Source organism: Sus scrofa, chromosome 15 (genome assembly GCF_054392235.1).
Source record: "Sus scrofa isolate SSC_HxYL_T2T_F1_AM1 chromosome 15, Sscrofa_HxYL_maternal_Yorkshire_Landrace_v2.0, whole genome shotgun sequence".
NCBI lineage: Eukaryota > Metazoa > Chordata > Mammalia > Artiodactyla > Suidae > Sus > Sus scrofa.
The window spans coordinates 154,078,023-154,097,832 of record NC_139397.1 but is presented as its reverse complement, the minus strand read 5'-3'; the positions used below and the strand labels follow the sequence as shown (position 1 = coordinate 154,097,832).

Below are 19,810 nucleotides of genomic sequence, written 5' to 3'. Positions count from 1 at the left end.
TTTCTTTTGTGGAGGGAGAGACTGGGAAATTTCAAAATGGAAAGTGGGCATATCTTTCAGCCAGCAGTTCCACATCCAGACGTCAGTTCTTTAGAAATACACATGAGCCACTGACGCGGTACGAGATGCTTCCTGCAGCTTCACCCAGCCTTAACCAGTTTCGGCTTCAATGCGGATGAATGGTAGAATGTTCTAGAAAGTATGGTGCATCTAACGGGGATGAAGATTTCCAGCCTCCTGCCCCGGGAAGCGGTGCTCTGAGAAGCAGCCTCTAGAGCAGAAGTCAAATGTAGCACAACCCACGCTTGAAAACGCCGCCTGTGTTCGTGCACAGAAATGCAGATATTCAGAAAATGCCCGGGTTGAACAGGGCAACTTACGGCCGCCCGCCTCGGGCAGGGTGGTGACATGGCCTGCAGTTCTGAGAACTAAGCATCAGTCACCAGGCGTCGGGCGTGTTTGAATAGTTGCTGGGCTCTGCCCTGTGCTGCGGGCTGTGCAGTGCGAAAAACAACCAAGCAAACAAGGCAAAGCCACACTCACCACAAGCACCCAGTGAAGATGCGAGCAGCCGACGCACAACCCCAAACACGTCCGTGGGCCGGGGTAGGGTCGGGGGGGGTCCCTGCCCGCCTGCCCCGGCCCCGCAGACTCCCTTGGGCCTTGTCGGGGGAAGGGCACATGTCACACCTTCCACGGCCGCCGTGTCTGCGGAGCCCGGAAACCCTTCCAGACCCGCCCTTGGCACCCCACGTGGTCCCCACGCCCCACGGACCCTCCCTCTGCCTGAACGGCTCTCTCCAGCTCTGTCTGCCTCAGACCCGCCTCTCCCAGAGGTCCCACTGGTCCCCTCTGGGAGGAGTGGCCCGTGCCGGTCTGACCCCGAATCTTCCCAGAGCCGGAGACCCCAAGAGCACCTCCTGGAGCCTCCTGGTTGGAGTGCACGGTGAGCGTGGGGGCCCCATTGGCTGGCTGGAGCTGGGGAGCAGAGAGGGCATCCCCGCCATGGCAGCCTTGTTGGGGCCTGGGGTCCTTGGTCATCACGAGCAGCAAGTCACATCCCGAGCGGCTCAGACCGGCCACCAGGACCTGCTCTTTCGCAGGCGTGGGACTCTGCCCGGGGGCTGCAGGTCCCCCGAGGGCAGTGGTCAGGGCTGAGGCTGGAGGAGGGTCTGGCCGGGGCCTGTGCTCTGGCAGCAGAGGAAAAGGCCTCCAACCCCTGGCCTTCTGAGCCCTGGCAGGGCCTGGAGGGGCTCAGGCAGGTCTTGGCACCCTCTGCTGCCCACCCACAGCAGCCTTGGCAGGCTTCCAGCTCGATTCTGCCCGCGTGTTCCTGGCCTCTAAGTTCCCTCACGGTCCCAGATTCCAGAATTCTGGGAGGAGATCCTTCTCCAAAAACACTTAGCTGTTGCTGAGCAGGGCCCAGGGGACAGAAAGCCACCAGCTTTTGCACGTTCTCAGAGTTCTGGGCCAGCTCGGCCCCAGGCAATAGCCCGTGGGCACCCCACTCTCACCCACCAAGTGTCATCAGTTCCACGGGCCCACCCATGACCCCTCAGCCTCGTGTTACCCGGGGCTGCCACTACCCTGGCTCCAGGGTCAGGCATGGGCCCCTAGCCTGCCAGTCAGAGCCCGGCGACTCCCTGGTCCATTCACAGACAGCAAGTGGCTCAAGATGGCCATGGGTAGCAGGTCCCTGGCTGCTCGTGGGGAGAGGGCGCCCTGCGTCTGCTGGAGCCGGGAGCTGGAAGTAGCCCCTGGCCATCTCGCCAGCGCTCACCCCTTGCCTGCCCAAGAGTGAAGTCCCAGAGTCCAGCAGTGCTGACAGGGGACAGGCAGCCTCTTGCGGGCACTGTGGGAGTGCCCGGATCCAGCCTTGCCTGAAGCAACACATACCCCGAACTTCTCAGATCCGTGAGCAAGACGTTCCATGTCTTTCCACTGGTCTGAGACGGGTTTCTGCCACTTGCCACCTGGCCTGTGCAGCCACGTCTCTCAGGAAGGCCGTCCAGGGCGTCCCTGCCTGGATTTCTCTCTTCTCGGTGCCCCCGAGCCTGTAGCACTGTGTTTACCCCTGCCCTGCAGTTGCTGAGTGACGGCCCGTCCCCGCCACGCTGCAGGCTTGGAAGGCAAGGCCACACGAGCACGCCCTGCCCACGGGTCCCCAGGTACCTGAGGTCAGCCGCCTCCTCAGCCTTGAGCTGGCCCTGCCTCTGCAGGTCCTCCTGCTTGGCCAGCAGCTGGGCCCGCTCGTCAGACAAAGCCTCCTTCTCCTGCAGGGCCCTCTGGAGAGTGTCCATCTGGGCCTCCTGGTCCTGCAGGCTCTGGGCCAGCTGCTCCTCCAGGGCCTGCTTCTTGCATGTGACCTGGGGAGGGGGAGGGGGAGAGGAGAGTCCAGCAGAGGAAGAGGGAGGGTGACGGGGGCCTCTGGGGGCAAAGAAGGACTTCGGGCAAAGTGGTTTCACGCAGGATGGCGTGGAGGAAAGAGGAAGAGGGTTACGAGACGGACACGGACAGGGCCCCTGGCGGGTTTCCCGGAGAGGGGCCCCGCTCCTGCAACCACGATGGAGAAACTATGGAAACGAGCCCCTAGGCGGGACCCCGCTGCCAATCTGAACGCGACCTTTTGTTGGGCCACAAGTTTCCGGGGTCAGGAGATGTTGCACTGAAATGCCAAAAGGTGCCAGAGGGGCCGGTTATTGCGGACACCCCCACCAAGAACGGCACAGAAATCCAGGCCAGACCCACCACGGCCACCTGCACAAGGCCCGGGGGAGCCGCCAAGGCAGCTCGGAGCAGAGGCAAGCAGAGTGGTGCCACTGCTCGCGCGCACCTGCTCTGTCCTCAGAGCGCGTGCAGATGTCACGGTTTGCGCTGAGGAACAGAGAGGCCGAGGGGAGCTCCCGGCCGTACTGCAGCCTTAGGGGAACGAAACTCAACTTCGCAGCCGTCAAGGCGGGGGGCCCTGATGAACACCCCAGCTTCTAGCTGAGTCAGAAATGGACCATCCCTCAAAAGCTGATGCTCAGGTTTGAACCCCCTCCGCCCTGGATTATGGGGACCGTGTGTCCTCACCGCCTGCCAGAGTCAAAAACAAGCGCTCCCTGGGTGAGGAGCAGCTTCTTCACGGTCCGGTTCTTTCTGTAATGTTTGCGTATGATACTTGGCGTCTCATCCACATGACCAAGCCGGACAGAAGATTCACGATGGGAAGAATCATCCAGCAGCACACCACGCACAAGCACAGAAAACAGATGCACGCGCCGCCCTGGGCCCTGGCTCGCCGGATGTCGGGGTTCTCCAACACTTTAAAGCAGCTGCGGTTAACACGTTCGCGAAGACGGATGCAAAACGCAGAACTTCACAACAGACGCGGACAGCGAATGTGAACGACGTGATTTAAAAACATAATAGCCAACATGAATAGCTGAGTCCAGCGGCAGGTTAGACAGGATAGAAGGCTGATGGTCTAGAAGACAGACGAAGGGGATGCATCCGACGGAATCCGGAGGAGGAAGAAGGTGGATGCACGGGCGGGGATGTAAGAGACATTCAAGACAAGGTTGGAAGGTCCCCATGTGTGTAAGTAGAGTTTCAGAGGAGGGTCTCTTCAAAAACAGGAGCTGGGACGCGGGCTACTGGTAAGAAAATAACGGCCTGGCCTTCCTCTTTCACCTCACACACCTGCGGCCCCGTCCTTAACGCGCTTCAGAGTGACCTGGAGGGAGAATGAAAACCCAGGTCCCTGGGCCCCACCCGCAGAGTTTCTGCCCAGGAGGTTTGGGGAGGGAGCTGAGACCCTGCATTTTAACCGGTTCTCAGGTGACGCTGAGGCTGCTGGTCTGAGGAACACACTCTGAGCACCACTGTACAGGAACGTCAGCTTGAAATGGATCATCAGCCCAAGAGCTGAAGAAAAGAAAGGACACGGTCTCCTCTCTGGGCAACAGCGGACTCTGCCGGGGCAGCAGAGTTCTCAGCACCGAGAAAATACTAACCGCACGGCTCTTAAGAACTTGGTAAACGGAACTCTGCCAAAGGTAAACGTTTCTGTCCTTCAGAAATACTGTCAAGGAGTTCCCTTGCGGTACAGTGGCAATGAATCTGACTAGTATCTGTGAGGATGCAGGTTCAATCCCTGGCCTCGCTCAGTGGGTTAAGGATCCGGCGTTGCCGTGAGCTGTGGTGTAGGTTGCAGACGCGGCTCAGATCCTGCGTTGCTGTGGCTCTGGCATAGGCTGGCAGCTGCAGCTCTGACTGGACCCCTAGCCTGGGAACCTCCATATGCCGTGGGAGCGGCCCAAGAAATGGCAAAAAGACAAAAAAAAAAAAAAAAAAAAAAAAAAAAAAAAAAAGAAGTGCTCGCTTCAGTGGCATGTGTACAAATTGGAATGATCCAGAGAAGATCAGCATGCCCCTGAGCAAGGACGACATGCAATTCGTGAAGCCTTCCACAGATCTTGGAATCTCTGCGGGATGTTAATTTTGCTGGTCTGTTTTGTTTTGTGGTGAAAATGTTTTAGGTGCTATTTTACTAATAAGTAGCTCAACGATCAAGTTCGAAAAATTCTCCAGGTTCCTACCAAAGTGTCTATGGACAAGGAGAACTGGACCCAGGGGTCTTTGTGTCATCAGTTTTCTTATATTCCTGACATTTCGTACATAATACTTACATGATTTTAAGGGTCTTCTTTTAGTGACCCTGGAAGAACACTTCTCACAGAAAAAGTGTGAGTGTATTAATAGACCATGTCAGGTATTTTTTCTCACGTGTTATAAACTAGAAAGTTGAATTTTCCAGCTTGTAAAAAACAAACAAACAAACAAAACTTGAACATTTTGGTCATAGGTCCTTGGAGTCTGGCACTCGGCCGGAGTTTTACTTTCCCATGCCTGATTCAATCTGAACTTCTTTGTCTGTGATGCAGTCTCTGTGGCTTTAATCATTTTGGATTTTACTGACGGCTTCTCGGGAATAAGAGAAACGGGGAGGCAAAAACATACTTTAAGAAAAGGGATTAGACGAGTCACCCAAACTAGGACTCGTATCGAGGTCTGTGAACTCCTATACGTCCATAACCAAAATTAGAAAACCCGATAAAAATAGGCGACAGATACGTGACAAAATACGGTCTATGCGTATTCAGTAAGCATTTAATAAGTGCATGAAAATGTGCTGTGTCCTCTGTTATCAGGAAACGCCGATGAAAAGCGCCGCGGCGGATCGCTTCACGCACGCGGAACAGCTAACAAATAAAACCGCATCATGCCAGAAGCTGGCAAGGCAGAGGAGCAGCTGGGGGCCCAGGCCGAGGAGGATATAACCACGGCCTCGGGGAAGCGCCGGGCGGGCGGGCGGCTCTGAACCCTCTACACGCGCTCTCCCAGGGACTCGGCCCATTCGCTCCTGTGTACCTACCCAAGAGAAGTGAGAACACGCACGTGGCTTGAACACATGTGCTCAAGGCCCAAGCTGGAAACACCCCGAGTCCCGAAGCAGGAGAGAGGGTGTGCCAACCTGGCCCGGCCCTGCAGGGGGCATCGCAGGCGTCAAAAAGAACGAGCTCTTTCTCCATCTAGCAACGCGGTGGCTCGCGCCGACCTGCGGCTGAGCCAGAGCTGCTCCATCGAGGGCGTGTGCCCATGGCTCCGGGTACAAGCCTCAAGCCAGAAGCTGGTCCGCGGTGGCCCGGGGAAGGGCCAAGGCCACCTGGGAGGCGGGGACGCAGGGGAGTCTGCCGGGCGGGTGGAGGCGCCCTGCACGCTGACAGCGGTGGCGGCCGCACAGGTGTGGACCCTTGTCACAGGCCACTGAGCCGCGCGCTGGCTGACTGAACGTGACCGCAGGTCCACTAAAAGGAGAGGACAGGGTGACCCACGAAAGGACAGGGCAGAGTCTGAGGAACGGGACGAGGCTGGACTGAGTCCCCAAGTGACAGGACGCCACTCGGGCCCCGAGACTCCAGGGGGTTTCCTGTGTGCCAACCAGGCTGGGGTCCAGAAGAAGCAAAGGCCAGGTCTCGTCCCTGAAGCTGCCCCACCCCCACGTCGGTGGGTTTGGTGAGCGAGCCAGAGCTCTGCTGTGTGGATGTGGCCGGGGGAGGAGAGAAACAGCTCGGGGGCGGGGGGGGGGGGCAGTCCCCACCCCGCATGCAGGCATCACTGGGCCCGAGGCCTTGGACCCTCAGCCCGGGGTGGTGGGGACGTCCTCCTTGTGTGTCCGTCCCCGACCCCAACTCCTGCCACCGGGAAGCCGGCTTGGAGTCCACCAAACCAGGCAGCCTTGCCATGAGAACGCGCCGGGGCTCCATCCTCAGCCCCCTGCCTTCGCCAGCTGCCGTGTGCCCGTCTGTTTGCCCCCAAGGCAGGGGCCCTGCCCGGGGGGACTGGGAGCCCTCACCTGGCCCACCTGCTCCTGCAGCTGCACCCGCTCTCGCTGCAGCCGGGTGGCCTGCCCCTCCAGCCGCTCTAGCCGCTCCTCCAGGTGCCCGCAGGCCTGCTGCAGGCCCCGCCGCTCAGCCCGCACCAGCTCCAGCTGCTGCTCCGCCTGTGCCAGCTGCTCCCGGGCGCCCGCCCGCTCCCGCTCCAGCGCCTTCTGCTGCTCCCGCAGCTCATCCTGCTCCTGCTCCAGCTGCCGCCAAGGGGGGCGGGGAGGCGTCATGTCCCCTCAGCCCCCACATCCAGGAGGGGCCTGAGATCCAGACCCCGGGGCTAGGGCCAGCCTCCCAGGCCGTTTGGGGGAGGGAGGCTCAGGGCAAGGTCCTCCTGGGCCCTCGTCTCACCTGCAGGACCAGGTGGTTCAGGGAGCCTTTGTCCTGAGCCAGCCCCTCCATCAGGCCAGCCATCTTGGCCAGGGAGTCCCTCTGTTCCACCCCCTCCGCCTTGAGCCGGGTCACCAGCAGCTCCAGGTCAGCCTTGCTGGACTCAGCCTGGGTCGGGAGGGAGAGCAGAGGTTACCCTAGCAGCGGAGCCAGGGAGGGACTTTCAGAGTCATGGGCAGAGCGCTCCCCAGGCAGAGCTGCTGGTGCCCAGGGAGGGGTGAGTCCCGTGCTGTGGAGGTGTGCCAGCAGGAGCTGGGGGGTGGAAGAAGGAGCCCCACAGTGGTGAGGTCTCTGGAGACCTAAGGTGAGGCCAGGAGAGGTGATAGGATGGCCGAGGGAGGGGCGCACTGAGGAGCAGGTGAGGCCAGCACTTGGTGGTGGGGGGGAGGGTGCCCACTGGCCAGGGTGAGTCTGAGACCCCCGGGGATGGCCCGAGGGCCCAGGCAGGAGAGGCCAGAGGCAAGGGGCGGGAGCGGGCCCCGAAGCCGCAGCTGGAGGGAGGGAGGAGCAGGAATGTACCCGGGCCAGGGCGATGCGCAGCCCCTCCCGCTCGCTCTCCAGGAGGTCCCTCTGCAGCTGCGCTGTGCTCAGCGCCTCCTGGGCTGACACCAACTCCTTCTTGAGCCCTGAGACCTTCTCCTCCAGCTGCTCCAGGCGCCCTTGACTGAGACCCGGAAACCAGAGGGCACGAGGTCACCTCAGGGCAAGGTGGGGGCCACCTCACAGGACCCAGCAGGCAGGGTGAGCACCTGCAGCTCCCTCCAAGGGAGGGTGTGGGCTGGCGGTGGGCATGTCAGCCGGCGGGGTGGGGGCTGCTGTCTCACTAGGCACCCCCGCCCCCAAGATGAGACTGCAGAAGAAGGGAGCCCCAGTGAGAGGGCACGTGACCGCCCTCTGCGCAGCCCACCTGGCCTCCAGCTCCCTGCGGCCCCGCTCGCCCGACTGCGCCAGCTCCTGCTTCTGCTCCGCCCACTGCAGGAGGCTTCTCTGCAGCTCTGCATTCCTGGCCTCCAGCCTCTGCCTCTCCTGGCCCGAAACGTCCACCTTCCCTCTCAGCTCCTCCACTGCCTCCTGCAGAGCTGCCTTCTCTCTGGGAGCAGGGGAGGTGGACAATGGGGGCCCCGGATGTGCAGCAGGGGAGGGGAACCAGGGGTCTCACTGGGTATAGTCAATGGAGCATTGGCCTCAGTGCCAGGAGGGTGGGCTGGGCAGGGTCTCGGGACGCGTGGGGAGGGGTGAGAAGATCCAGCCGCTTGAGCTCAGGCTGGCCTGTCCAGGTGGGGTGGCCACCAGTGGGCTCTGCCTGGCTCCTGGCAGCCCCGCAGGAGCCCTTAGAGCCCTGGAGGGCCTTGCCACGCCCCCGCCCCAGGTATGCCCCGCGCTTGGCCCTCTGCACCTGTAGGCTAAGTTAGACCCGTCCTGCAGAAGCCATTGCGGGGGGGGGGACCCCAGAGAGAGTCCTGCAGAGCCACGTCTTGCACAGCTTACCTCCCCTGATGGCCGAGCTTCGAGGGCCAGCTCCTGGTGCACAGCTGTGCTCAGAGCTGACCCACCCAAGTCCTCCCTCAGGTCACCCATCACCTGGAATTGAACTCTCAGGGGTCCCCGCTCCATGGATATGCCCTGACACAGAGTCCCGAGGCCCCCCTTCCCAAACGCCTTTTGGATCCAGCCCCTCGGCCCCTGTACGGAGGGGCCACCTGCCCACCTATGCCCAGGACGCTGCAGCCAGACTGCCTTGAAAGTCATGGCCCAGCTAAGAGCCCCTGGGGCCCCCAGTGGTCCCTGCCCGCTTTGCGCTGCCCCCCCTCCCCCAGGAAGGCCCCCCCCACCTCATTCACATCCTCCAGGGCCCCATGGCTCCTGAGCCCCTGTGCCAGGCTGAACCCCTCAGCTCCAGCTCTGCCCGGCTCCTGTGCGCCTCTCAAGGGCAGGGTTGGGACTGATTTTTCCTCAGACCTTCCATCCCAGGACTGAGGGATGTCAGGCCACTCAGGGAAGGGGCAGCCCTGAGGGACCCGTAGTCCAGGGAGTGAGGGGGGAGCACGGAGTTTGTCCTGTCCCCCCTGCACAGCTCCCCCCACAGGAAAAATTCCTGGGCCGCCAGCCCACTCCCCGCCCCATGACCCGTGCCCCGTGCCCCCTGCCCCCACGCCCCCATGCCCCATGTCCCATGCCCAGCGTGTGGATTTGGGAAGCCCCAAGACCTCCCACTCAGGAATCTCCTGGGGGGGGTCCCCTTCCACACGCCACGCCCCCCCAGGGCAGTAAGATGCACAGAAGCACCCAGACAGCCTCACAGTGGACTGCATCGTGGGTACCAGGTCTGCAGGATGGGCAAGGGGTGTGTGCAGGGCCGCCCCGAGGGAGGGGGTTGGGGCTTTACGGACCACCTGTGAAGGCTGGGTGGGACCCCTGGAGGAGTCCTGGCAGCCAGGGGCAGGTGGGAGAGAGCGCTGCCTGTGTCCAGGAGGGGCGCCTGGGATGCAGCTGAGGGTGGGGCTTTGGGAAGGGGAGTCCTGGGGAGACACAGCCCAGGGGGCCCAGACGAGGGAAAGCAGGTGTGCTCGGTGTGGCCCGGGTGGGGGGCGAGGGGAGGTGGCCTGGCCGGGAGCAGTTTCTGTCTGGGAGACCAGCCTCGCTCCTGCTGGAAGGCCTGATGGAGGGGCACCCCCCACCCCAGCCTCACCGTCCCAGGAGCTCGCTGGACACCCGGCAGCGCTGTGCTTCCTGGCTCTGCGCCTCCAGCCTGCCCAGGAGGGCCTGGTGCTCCTGGGCCTGCTCCCGCAGGAGCCTCCGCAAGGCCCGCAGCTCCCGCTGGCTCTCTGACATCCGCTCCTGGAGCCCGGCCGCCGTCGCCTCGGAGGACTCCAGCTGCAGACGCAGCTCCTGCCCGAGAGCGGGGTGCCGCCTGAGCCCCGTGGCCCGGCTAGGCCTGTGACCACAGAGGCCAGCCAGAGCCCCCAACTCCACGAGATAGGATGCCCTTAAGACCGAGACCCCCCTGCTGTGGGGTTCAGGGGCAGGCCCTGTAACTGCCCTTGGCAGTCTGGCAGCCTGGCAGCCTTTGTGGCTTTGCTCCCAGGGGGACGGGGTGCATCATTGCCTCTGCGGCCACTGACCGCCTCCTGCTATCACTGCCTCCCAAAGGCCGCCTGCAAGCTGGCAGTGCGGGGTCCAGGGTGGCCGGGGAGCAGGCCCCGGATGGGACACAGTCGCGGGGGGCATAGCGCGCCCTCAGATGGCCTTCAGCACTTCTGCTGCACCCCAGCTCCAGGTGCCCGCATCTGCCTGGCCCCCTTCAGGGCGCAGAGAGGCAGGGGCGGAGGGGAGAGACCAAGGCCCAGGGCAAACGGGTCCGTCCAAGTCCCATGGCCAGCTGGAACCATCAGGACCCTGCAGCCCACCCGACACTCCACGTGGGAAGGAGGCGGGCCTGCACTTTTGTGTACTGTAGGGCTTCGGCCTCGGCCCCCAGGCCCCCAGGGACCCGGCCTCCTGCGGGCCCAGGTGCCCCCACTGCACGCCGCCGTCTCCCAGCCCCACGCACCAGTTTCTGCACATCTGTCCTGAGGGAAGAGATGCTTCGGTCCTTGTTGGCATTTTGCTCTGTGAGCTTCTGCACCAGCAGCGTCTGCTCTGAGAGTCTAGGGAGAAGTTGGGAGTCGGGCAGGGTCTTCAGCACCCAAAACAGAGCTCAGGGCACCCGTGGGCGCTGGAATGCCCTGGCTCCATCGGACCCTCCTGCGATGCAGCCTCCCTGCTGACACTGGCCACCTCTGTCTGAGTGGGCCTCAGTCCCCAGTCTGGTCAGACCCTGCTCTTCTGCTCTAGAAACTTCAATGGCTCCCGCTGTCTCGGAGTAAAGTGCCGAGCCCAAGTGCCGCATTCAAGGCCCCATCCTGACCCCGACTCAGCTCTCCAGCCCCGCGGTGGCTTCCCCAGGCCCTGCCCGGTCCTCGAAGAGCCTGTTTCTGGGCCCCTCTGGCTGCGCTCCTCCGCCAGCGTGATGACGCTTGTCTGTCCTTCCCAGGAGCCACTTTCTTCTCAAAGACCCCTTGCTGCCCCACCCTGTGCTCCTCCGGGGCTGGCTGGGGTGTGCTGGACTCAGCAGGCCCGAGGGCAGTGTGGGCTGGCTCTGGGCAGGGCACGCGTGACCTCATGAACCCCAGGTCCCGGGAGCTGCCCTGTGGCAGTGTCAGCTCTTTACCGGGAGCTGCCGCTCGCCTCCTGCAGAAGCTGCCCTCACGCGACTTCCACGCCCCACACGAGAGTCCGTGTCCAGAGCCCCCAGGCTTGCGGGGAGTGGCCCCCTGCCCTTGCACCTGCTTCAGCTTCTTAAACAGTTTCCCTTGAAGCAGCGCCTGGCCCTGGAGCAAAGTGCTTCCAGCCTGATCATTCCACCTCTGGGAGCAGCTCAAGTGTGTCCGGGGCAGCGTTCACGGAACACGCACAGTCACGGGCACTAATGCTGCCTCCGCCCCCAGCCCCGGCCTTCGGGATGGTGCCTATGAACCGTGCTGGGCACTGGGGACGCGCCCTGGGGTCAGGATGGGGGTGCCATTGGGAGGAAGCTGCACGTGAGTGAGGTCCCAGCCTGCAGCTTCCAGGCCGACTGGCCGGGCGCGGGGCCCGCTGTCCCTGCCTCCTGCACCCACCTGGCCTGGAGGGCCACCTTCTCCGCGTCCCAGCGGCCCTGCAGCTGCAGCATCTCCCGCACCTTGTCCCGCAGCTGCTGCTCCAGGGCACCGGCCGTGCTGCTGGCTGTCAGCCGCAGGTTAGAGCCGAGGTTCAGGCAGGCCGTGTGCAGGCGGCGGGCCGACCTGGCGGCCTCCGCTCGCATGTCCGCCAAATCCCTGGGCGACAAGAGCAGCGCCCCTGCTGAGCTGTGGGTCTGGAGCCTCCAAGCCGCAGGGTCTGGTCACATGCCCACAGCAGTCCACCGCCCAGCCGGTCTCAGGAGGGAGACTGTGGCATCGACTGTCCCCACGAAACAGCTGGGGTGTGGGCGGGGGGGGCTGGGCCAGGCCAGACAGGACAGGCTGTGCAAGGCGTCTGGTAAGGACCAGAGGGGCCCCGAAGCTCCATCCATGTACACCTGCCCCTCCCAGAGTGGGTCCCTAACAGGCCCGCCCTCCCGTCTCCCCCCTGCACCCTTGCCCATCGCCCCATTCTTCGTCCACCTGCCCCACTGCCCACCTCCCCTGCTGGCTCCACCACTCCATCGGCCACCCAAAACAAAGTCCAGGTAGGGCTCGAACCGTCCCCATGGGAGCCTGGAGCCCCGCCCTCCCGGAGCCCACACCTGGCTCTGGGCGGGCAGGTGGCTGGCACTTACTTCTCAGTGGCTGCGCGTAGCTCAGCCAAGTGTCCCCGGAGTGCGGTGACCTGTCTCCGCAAGAGGACCCCCTGGGGCTCCCCCAAGCCAGCACGCCGCATCTGAAAGCGAGAGGCTCACGTCCACTGCAGGCGGAGGCCAGGTCTGGGGGGGGGGAGGGGGCAGGGAGCCCTGGACCCCCATCGCCCTCCCCACAGCCCCCAGCACCAGGCGGGCAGCAGGCAGGGGGTGGAGTAGAGCAGCGTCACCTACCTTCCTTCAGCCCACATCCTATGACTTAGTCCAAATAATGCAAACCACCCCCGCGGGCAGGGCTCTGTGCCCCTCCCAGGAGAACCTGCCCAGACCCAGGACCCCTCGACCTCTGTCCCTGCTGGCACAGGGCAGCACTCAGCCCCTGGCCTCCAGCTGGGAAGTGGGGCAAACACCAGGAAACAGGCCCTGTCTTCTCCCCCAGAACCTACTCTTCGAGGGCCCCGAAGACATCCGGAGGTGGGGTTGGCTCTTGGAGGTGCCAGGGCAATAGAAGCCTCTGCCTCTGAGCTCACAGAGGTGGGGATGGGGGTGGGAGCCACCCCAAGGCCAGGCGGAGTGAATTGGGCTGTTGGACTGTGGGCACGGATGGGTTGGGGAAGGGGATGGAGGCCGGCGTCGTGGTCGCGGGGCCAGCCTTGCAGGGAGCTAAGCCGACGCCCAGAAGGTTCTGAGTCTCCACGCCGCCTTCCCAGCCTTGCACCGGGCTGGGTCCTCCTGACCTTCCGGGATCCCCAGAGGGCTCGTCGACACCCCCGTGCTCTCCAGCGTCTCCACGGTCCCTCCCGCCCTGTTGCCGCACACCCGCCACCTGCCGTCCTTCAGAGCTGCTCCTGAGGACTGTCGCATCCTTCTGGGCCTCGGGCTCAGGACCCACGCACCCACTCTTCCTTCATGAAGCCTGTGCTGCTCCCCTCCCTGGCCCCACGCCTGAGGGCCCCCGCTCAGCCCAGGAACGCTCTGCTGTGGACCTTCTGTCGGGGACGCCCCTTCGTGCCTGGAGCCGGAGGCTGCTGCGTACTTGTCCCCCGCCCATGGTGGTCGTCAAAGAGCAGGGACCAGACACCCTTCCTGGGAGCGAGGAGAGCAGAGGCCTGTCCTGTCCTGACCAAGGACCATGGCTTCTGTCAGAAGCAAGTGAAAATCCTTTCCAGAACATACACACGCACGGCGGGTCTCAAAGAACTTTCAGAATCCCACAGCAAAGGGGGTGCTCAGCCGAAAACATTTTTTAGAAAAACCATCAAGGACACAGGGAAACACAGCACCATGATCAAGACCTAGCAGAAACAAGAGACTCGAAGAACTGCAGAGAGCAGACTATCAAAGACGACAAAGTACCTTTTTTAATATGCATCGACAAATACACAGGAGGCTTGCAAATACGAGTTAAGAGTATGACACCAGGAAAACACTCAGAATAAAAATCAGGATTCTTAAAAATGAAAAATGCAATAGTTAGAATTTAAGCCAAGTAGGCAGGTTTCTCAGAGACTGAAGACTTGAAGAGAAAACCGACGACCAGCGGGGTAGGCGTGAGAAAATTATCCGAAATGTAGACCAGGACGAGGAGAGAAGGGAGGCCGGGGGGCTGAGAAGCGTGGGAGGGGGCACAGGCCTGGGTCGGGCGCACGGAGCTGATGGACTTTCCAAAAACCGCGAATAAAGAATCCCGATGGATCCTCAGCAGGAGAGACGGGGACGCCTGCCCCCGGGCCCATCTTAGAGCCCGCAGAGCTCAGAGCGGCCAGAGGGAGAAGACCGGGACCGCCCCCAGGGCTCAGTGGGGCTCCGTGGGCCGGGCGGTGGCCGGGCAGCCAGGGGACAGAGGAAGGGTGTCTTCAAGCGGCCGAGAGAAACGGCTACCTACCGATGGGTGGTTCCAAGACAAGAGAGGAGCAAAGACCCTTGATGAGCCAGTGCCGAACTGGACCCGACACGGTCTCCAGGGTATTCGTTTCCACACACGGTGGTCACTAGGGGCCATGGGGCGGGCATGGTGTGTCTGCAGCGTCTCCCCTGCCCCACACGGGAGCCCGGCCGTTGGCAGCCACCCCGTGATGACAAATGCGCCAGTGATGGTGAAGGCAGCGCCCTCTGTCCTGACGCCGCGCTCAGCTTGTCTGACCCCCAGGCCCCATCCTGGGGTGGGTGCAGCCGGAGGGCCCGTCCGGCCGCACAGTGGGCTCAGGCCTCCCTCTCCGCCAGGTCCGTGTGGGAAGGGCAGGGTGGGCTTGCCTGAGGGTCTGTGCAGGGTCAGCTGAGGCCCGGGCGAGCGGGGCACCTCGGCCTTGGCTTCTGCCCCTTCCCAGGAGAAATCCTGCCCGCGGGCCCACGGGGACATCTGGGGACCATCGGAGCAGAGGCACAAATGCCTCTTTGACACAGAGGTCACAGGCTCATGGGGAAGAGGTAGGCAGGGGTGTGGGTGACCTGTCTGGACTAAGGCCCCCACCTCACGCTGGACCTCTTGCCACCGGTGACCACCCGAGACGGTCCACACGGCACGTTCCTCCCAGCCAGGCTGAGGCTGGAGCACCGCACCTGCTGGCTGAGGCCCCTGCTGGCCTGGCCGGGGCGGGAGCCATGGTGTGCCCAGCCCCCACCCCCCAGGTCTGACCAGGAGTCAGGCCCCTGGAGACCCTCCCTCTCAAGAGCAGGGCGGCCACGCCAGAGCCGGGCTCGGCCCTCGTTCTACTGCCCAAGCCTGGGGCCTGCGGGGGAGGCACCGTCCCTGTCATGGGGTCCTTCTCTCAAAGCGGGGGTCTTCTACCCAGTGCCCCCCACTCTGCAGACTTCCATGGCCAAGCCGAGAGGGGCGGGGTGGGGCAGGAGGCCCGTGGCCTGGCACCCAGGAGGAGCCACAGCTGAAGCTCACCGTCTCCCGGCCCTGCTGCCACCCACCCCTGCCACCGTCCCCAAAGCAGGTGGGGCGGGGCGGCACCTCTCTCTGGGTCCAGCGCTGCGCCTCCCTGAGCTCCAGCTCTCCCCGCAGACGGAGCACGCTGCCCGTGGTCCTGGCCAGCTCCTGGGCCAGCCTGTCGTTGGCCTTCTTCATGTGCTCCAGCTGCTCTCGCAGCAGACTATTCACCTGGGAGAGGCCAGTGCTCCTGGACAGCAAGAACAGAGCACACAGCCGGGGGGTAGCCTCTCCAGACAGACGTACTCCGTGACCCGGGCACCCCAGCCTCCCGGGCCAGTGACCCAGCTTGACTGTTCAGCCCCCAAACTGCCCCTAAACAGCAATGACCACCTGCAATGGGTCCCCAGGGGTTCCCAACCTGGGGCCAGGCTCTGGGTGCCACCTTCCCTGGCACACCTGTTCTCCCGCCCCCCCATCCCACCTCTCCCGGCTCTGCCCCCACAGCCGCGGCCGGCTCCTGACTCCAGGTGCCGAGGTGAACCCCAAGGCCAGCAGGAGGGTCAGGCTTGGGAGCACCAGCTGAGGGTCCCCCGGCTGGAGGGGAGACGCCATGCATGCAGCAGGACGGGGAGAGGGAGTCAGGCGTGCCCCCTGTGGGTGACCCGATGTGGCCCCCTGTGATGTGGGGGCTGCTCTCCACTCAGGGTAGGGCTGTGTGTGGCTGCGGTCAGGGACCTCAGGCCCTCCGGAACCTGCGCCTCCGGCGGCGGGGCTGCAAGGCCGCAGGGACCCCTGCTCCTCTGCCCCTTGGCTTGTTTACCAAGTCTCCTCTCCCTCCCTCCCAAACCGGTTTCAAAGTGCTTCTCATCACTTTTCTTCCGTTTCCGGGGTCCCTGAGAGTGAACCGACGGCAGAAGTGCTCCACAGACGGCCCAGCCTCCGGTCCGCAGACGGGGCGCCCAGGCTCAGCCCTTCCACCGTCCTCCCCGCAGAGTGCAGAGAGCTGACCTGCCCTTCCCGGGACCTGCCGGGCGGGGCTCGCGGTACCCCGGGGGATGCAGTCACCACAGGGGGATGGCTCTCCTCCCCACCCTGCCCGCCGTCCCGCCCCCGAGCCCACAGCCACCTCCTGAAGGCAAATGGGGAAGAGCAGCCGCAGTGGGGTCTGCTGCCTCTTGGGGTGCTGGCCGAGCCCCCTGCAGCCCTGCCCACCGCACCTGCCGGCCTCACCTCTGCTCGGCAGCCTCCAGCCGGCCCAGGGCCTCCTCCAGGTCCACACTGTGCTCCAGCTCCGACCTCCGCAGCCGGGCCTCCGTGGTCTCCAGCCGGGCCTGCAGCTGCAGGGAGACGGTGACCACCTGGCTGGCCGCTTCCAAACCCAGGGGCAGGGTGGCTATGGCACCTCCCAGGGATGGGTGAAGGGGCTCCTCTGGGTTCCCCAGTAGGGGAGGTGGTCGGGCGGGAACAAGGGCTGGGGTTGGGTCCAGCGGGGCCTTGGTGAGGCAGGTCAGGTAGGCGGGCATCCACGCCCTGGCCTGTGCCAAGTGCCCGCAGCCGACTGAGGAGGGCCCCAGGATCTGGTATGGCCACGTAGGGGTCAGGACGGCCCAGATGCAGAGCGGGCCTGGGGTCCCTGCGTGAGAGTGAGCGAACGTGGGTCCCCCTCCCACCTGGGCTCGAACCTCTGTCTGCACAGCCTTCCTCCAGCAGGGGCGGTGGGGACCACACCCCCAGGAAGTGGGCCTGCAGCCCCAGGTGGCCCTGGTGGGGAGGGAGCCATCCATCTGGGCCAGGCCTGGCCCCCAGCCTGCTGGAGGCTGGGCAGGGGGGCCCCGGGGCTCTGAGGGACGAGGGAGGTGCTGGGGAGGCCTGCCCAGGATGCTGACCCAGGGCACAGTCTGGGGGTCCGAGAAGGGGACCAGCAGGCTGGCTGGTGGGGGCCGAGGGGGCAGACGTGCAGAGTTGAAGGCCACACCTGGGGCCTGGCCTGGGACTGAGCATGGGGAGGTGAGGGTCCCCCCTCAGCCATCAGTCGGACTGGAGAGGAGGGGCCAGGGGCCAGGCTGGAGCCGCAGGGCCGGGCGGGGGCTGGGGGTCCACCGGGATGGAGCTGCCCACGAAACAGCCACGCCACCCTGCCTGCTGGGGGGCACTTGGGGGGGCCTGGCCCTCGTGCAGAGCTGCCAGGCCTGTAGCTCAGATCTCACTGACTCACGAGGTTTCCTAATCCGGCCGCAGGATTTCTGCGGCTTCTATTCCCGCCGGCCCTCGTGTTCCCAACATCTCCCCACCCTGTGCTAGGAAGGCCCCCGCCCCCGCCCAGGCCAGGGAGAGCAGGCGGCTCCCCCAAGTGCTCCAGGCCAACAGGGATGAGGAAACCCCACCCCCTGGTGCTGCCCCCGGAGGGCCCCGGGCATCGGGCGGGTGGTGGTGAGCATGGCTGCGACCGTTGGGGGCGGGGCAGAGAACCCCTCTTCGGGGCTGGAGACGCTGCCGCTTGTTCTGGGAAGCCCTTGGGACCCAACAGAAGACAGGGCCAGCCCAGGGCCCGGTCGAGCTGGAGGAAGGGCCAGCTCCAGTCAGGTCTGTCCCAACAGGGCAGAGAGGCCCTGGCCTCTGCTGAGGCTCGTTTCCTCACCTGTCCTGCCGCACAGAGCAAGGGGCCCGCACTGTGGGCCAGGTGTTCCCTCGCCCAGGCCCCCCTTGCCCAGGCCTGCCTTGGGCGCCCCCATGTCTTGGAGGAGTGGACGTGGGACAGAGGCTCTGGCCTAGCCCATTTGCTCACTTTTCAGCCTCAGCTCCTCCACCTGTACCCCCGCAGGCCCTCCCAGCCCCACACGCCATGGGGCCCCTTGCTGCACCTGCCAGGCACCTGGAAGGCACTGCAGCTGCCCAGGGCCCTGAGGGTAGAGGACCAGGGGTCCAGGGTGTGTCCAGGGTCTGTCCACCCCCGGCCGTTGGGGAAGGGGATCTGGGGGCGGAGCCAGGTGTCTCTCAGCTCTGCGGGGGCGGGGGGTCCTCAGCCAACTCGGTCAGTTCCTTCTTTGCTGCCTTCCTCCTCCCGCAGCCGCAGCGGGTGTGGGCGGAGCGCCCACCGTGCACTCACACTGGGCTAGGCACTGGGTCCAAAGTGACAGAACGGCCGCTGCCGTCCCAAGGGCTTCGTGCAGGCAGGAAACGAGTTGACGCCTAGGCTGAGCGGGGAGCCCCAGGCACCTGTCCTGCTCCCACCTGCCCTCTCCAGCCTCAAATTCTCCATCTGTTGCCCAGGGCTTGGCTGTGCCAAGGTTGGCCACCATCATTCCGTGTTCTGAGACTCCCTGGCAGTCCCAGTGGTCACCCTCGGCAGCCCTGCGTCCCTGCGCGCACTCACCCGCTGGCTGGCCGCTTGGTACCTGCTGGCCAGCTCGTCTCGCTCGGCGCCCGCCTGGGCCAGCAGGTCCTCCAGCCGGTCCAGCTCCTCCTGCAGAAGCTCATTCTCCTCCTGCACATGGGCCGGGGTGGCCGGCAGTTCCCGCAGCCCTGCAGGCGCTACACTGTTACCGGGTGGCGGGGGCAGGCCAGCCCCCAGCCCCGCACCCTGTCCCCATGCTGGCCTGCCCAGCATTCCTCGACGTCCCGGCTCGATCCTGGAGATCCCAGTGTGGGGACCACCCCTGATGCCCTGGGCCTCGCTCCCTCTCCCATCAGCTGACATCTATACACCCACACTTCATCCCAGTGAGACCCGCGCCCAGGGCGAACCCCCAATTAGAGTGAGCAGGCTGTAGGAACTGCTGACTCAGGGCGCGATAAGGTGCTTTTCTAACCACGTGGCAGGGGTTCTTTTCCTCCACACACAGCCGGGCCGGTTCCTTTAGGAGGCTGGACAGCCCCTTACTGTAGAGGAGGAGTCGGGAGCACAGGCGGGGCCAGGCTGCCCAGCTGGCTGGGTGGCCTCGGTGCAGGGACCCAGCGTGCCCTGCAGGGGGCCGTGGGGCTGGGGGTGGGGGCTGCTCAGCGTCAGCCTCCGGGATGTCTCAACCTTTCAGATTTTCATTCCTCTCGTGAACAAGGAGCACAGATAAAAGCAAGACGGGCCCCCCTCACCTGGGGGCGGCTCCTCGCCCAGGCTGCCAGCCACAATCTCACGGATGCGGGCGGGCACAGGGGTGGGTGAGGCCCGCCAGCCTCCCCCGCGCACGGTCAGTGTCCGGTCTTCTCTGCTGGCGGCGGGGCTCAGGACGGTGTCCTCTAGTCTCTGAAAAACACACACTCAGAGACACTGGGGCTGCCAGGGCCCCACCTGAGCCAGCTGGAATCAGGGGGGCACCAGGGGCTCCCATAGGCCCTGGAGGACCTGGCAAGGCTGCGGCCACCCAAGGCCCGAGCCTTGCTCTCCCCGCCTGTGAAGCGGGGGCACCCTGCCCATCCTGGTGCTGCCCAGAGCGCAGGTGAGCAGAGAAGGGCCAGCTCGGACGCTCAGCCTGGGTCACCACCCCACCCTCTCCATGGGGGCTGCCCGTCTTGGTGGACCTCTCCGGGGATGCTGGGGGGGAGGGGCCCTTCCCCCCGCCCACGGAGCAAGCAGTCTCAGTTTTCACAGTGGGGGCTGGCAGGCAGGGGTCTGAACCCCACCCAGCAGGGGCAGAGCCCCAGGGGAGGGGCCTCCAACTGGTAGAAAAACTGAGGCGCCACCCACGCTTGTCCCTTTAGGACAAGGGCTGCTGTGCAGGGCTTTCCCCTGTCCAGCGCCGCAGGGCAGGAAGCAAAGGA

General features: G+C 64.4%; 1 protein-coding gene and 1 pseudogene across 11 annotated transcripts in view; one reads left to right on the top strand and one right to left on the bottom strand.

Moving 5' to 3' along the window:
- CROCC2 (ciliary rootlet coiled-coil, rootletin family member 2) overlaps nucleotides 1–19,810 on the bottom strand; it is a 75,998-nt gene that overhangs the window by 31,445 nt on the left and 24,743 nt on the right. For 7 of the 11 annotated variants that reach the window (XR_002339298.2, XR_014830317.1, XM_021075704.2 and 4 more), the window contains exons 2-14: nucleotides 19,145–19,295; nucleotides 18,429–18,577; nucleotides 16,286–16,392; nucleotides 15,137–15,302; nucleotides 12,160–12,260; nucleotides 11,480–11,677; nucleotides 10,372–10,468; nucleotides 9,511–9,710; nucleotides 7,729–7,911; nucleotides 7,341–7,485; nucleotides 6,783–6,929; nucleotides 6,401–6,631; nucleotides 2,173–2,366 (exon numbers count right to left, since the gene is read on the bottom strand). Coding sequence is in view for 8 of the 11 variants with exons in the window: in XM_021075704.2 (XP_020931363.2) it covers nucleotides 2,173–2,366; nucleotides 6,401–6,631; nucleotides 6,783–6,929; nucleotides 7,341–7,485; nucleotides 7,729–7,911; nucleotides 9,511–9,710; nucleotides 10,372–10,468; nucleotides 11,480–11,677; nucleotides 12,160–12,260; nucleotides 15,137–15,302; nucleotides 16,286–16,392; nucleotides 18,429–18,577; nucleotides 19,145–19,295 (2,069 nt within the window). In the remaining 3 variants the exon portion in view is untranslated. Of the gene's footprint in view, nucleotides 1–1,896; nucleotides 2,367–6,400; nucleotides 6,632–6,782; nucleotides 6,930–7,340; nucleotides 7,486–7,728; nucleotides 7,912–9,510; nucleotides 9,711–10,371; nucleotides 10,469–11,479; nucleotides 11,678–12,159; nucleotides 12,261–15,136; nucleotides 15,303–16,285; nucleotides 16,393–18,428; nucleotides 18,578–19,144; nucleotides 19,296–19,810 lie in introns of all 11 variants that reach the window. The other 4 variants (XM_085000770.1, XM_085000772.1, XM_021075705.2 and 1 more) reach the window with 3 other exon arrangements.
- LOC146396249 (U6 spliceosomal RNA) lies at nucleotides 4,361–4,461 on the top strand (annotated as a pseudogene).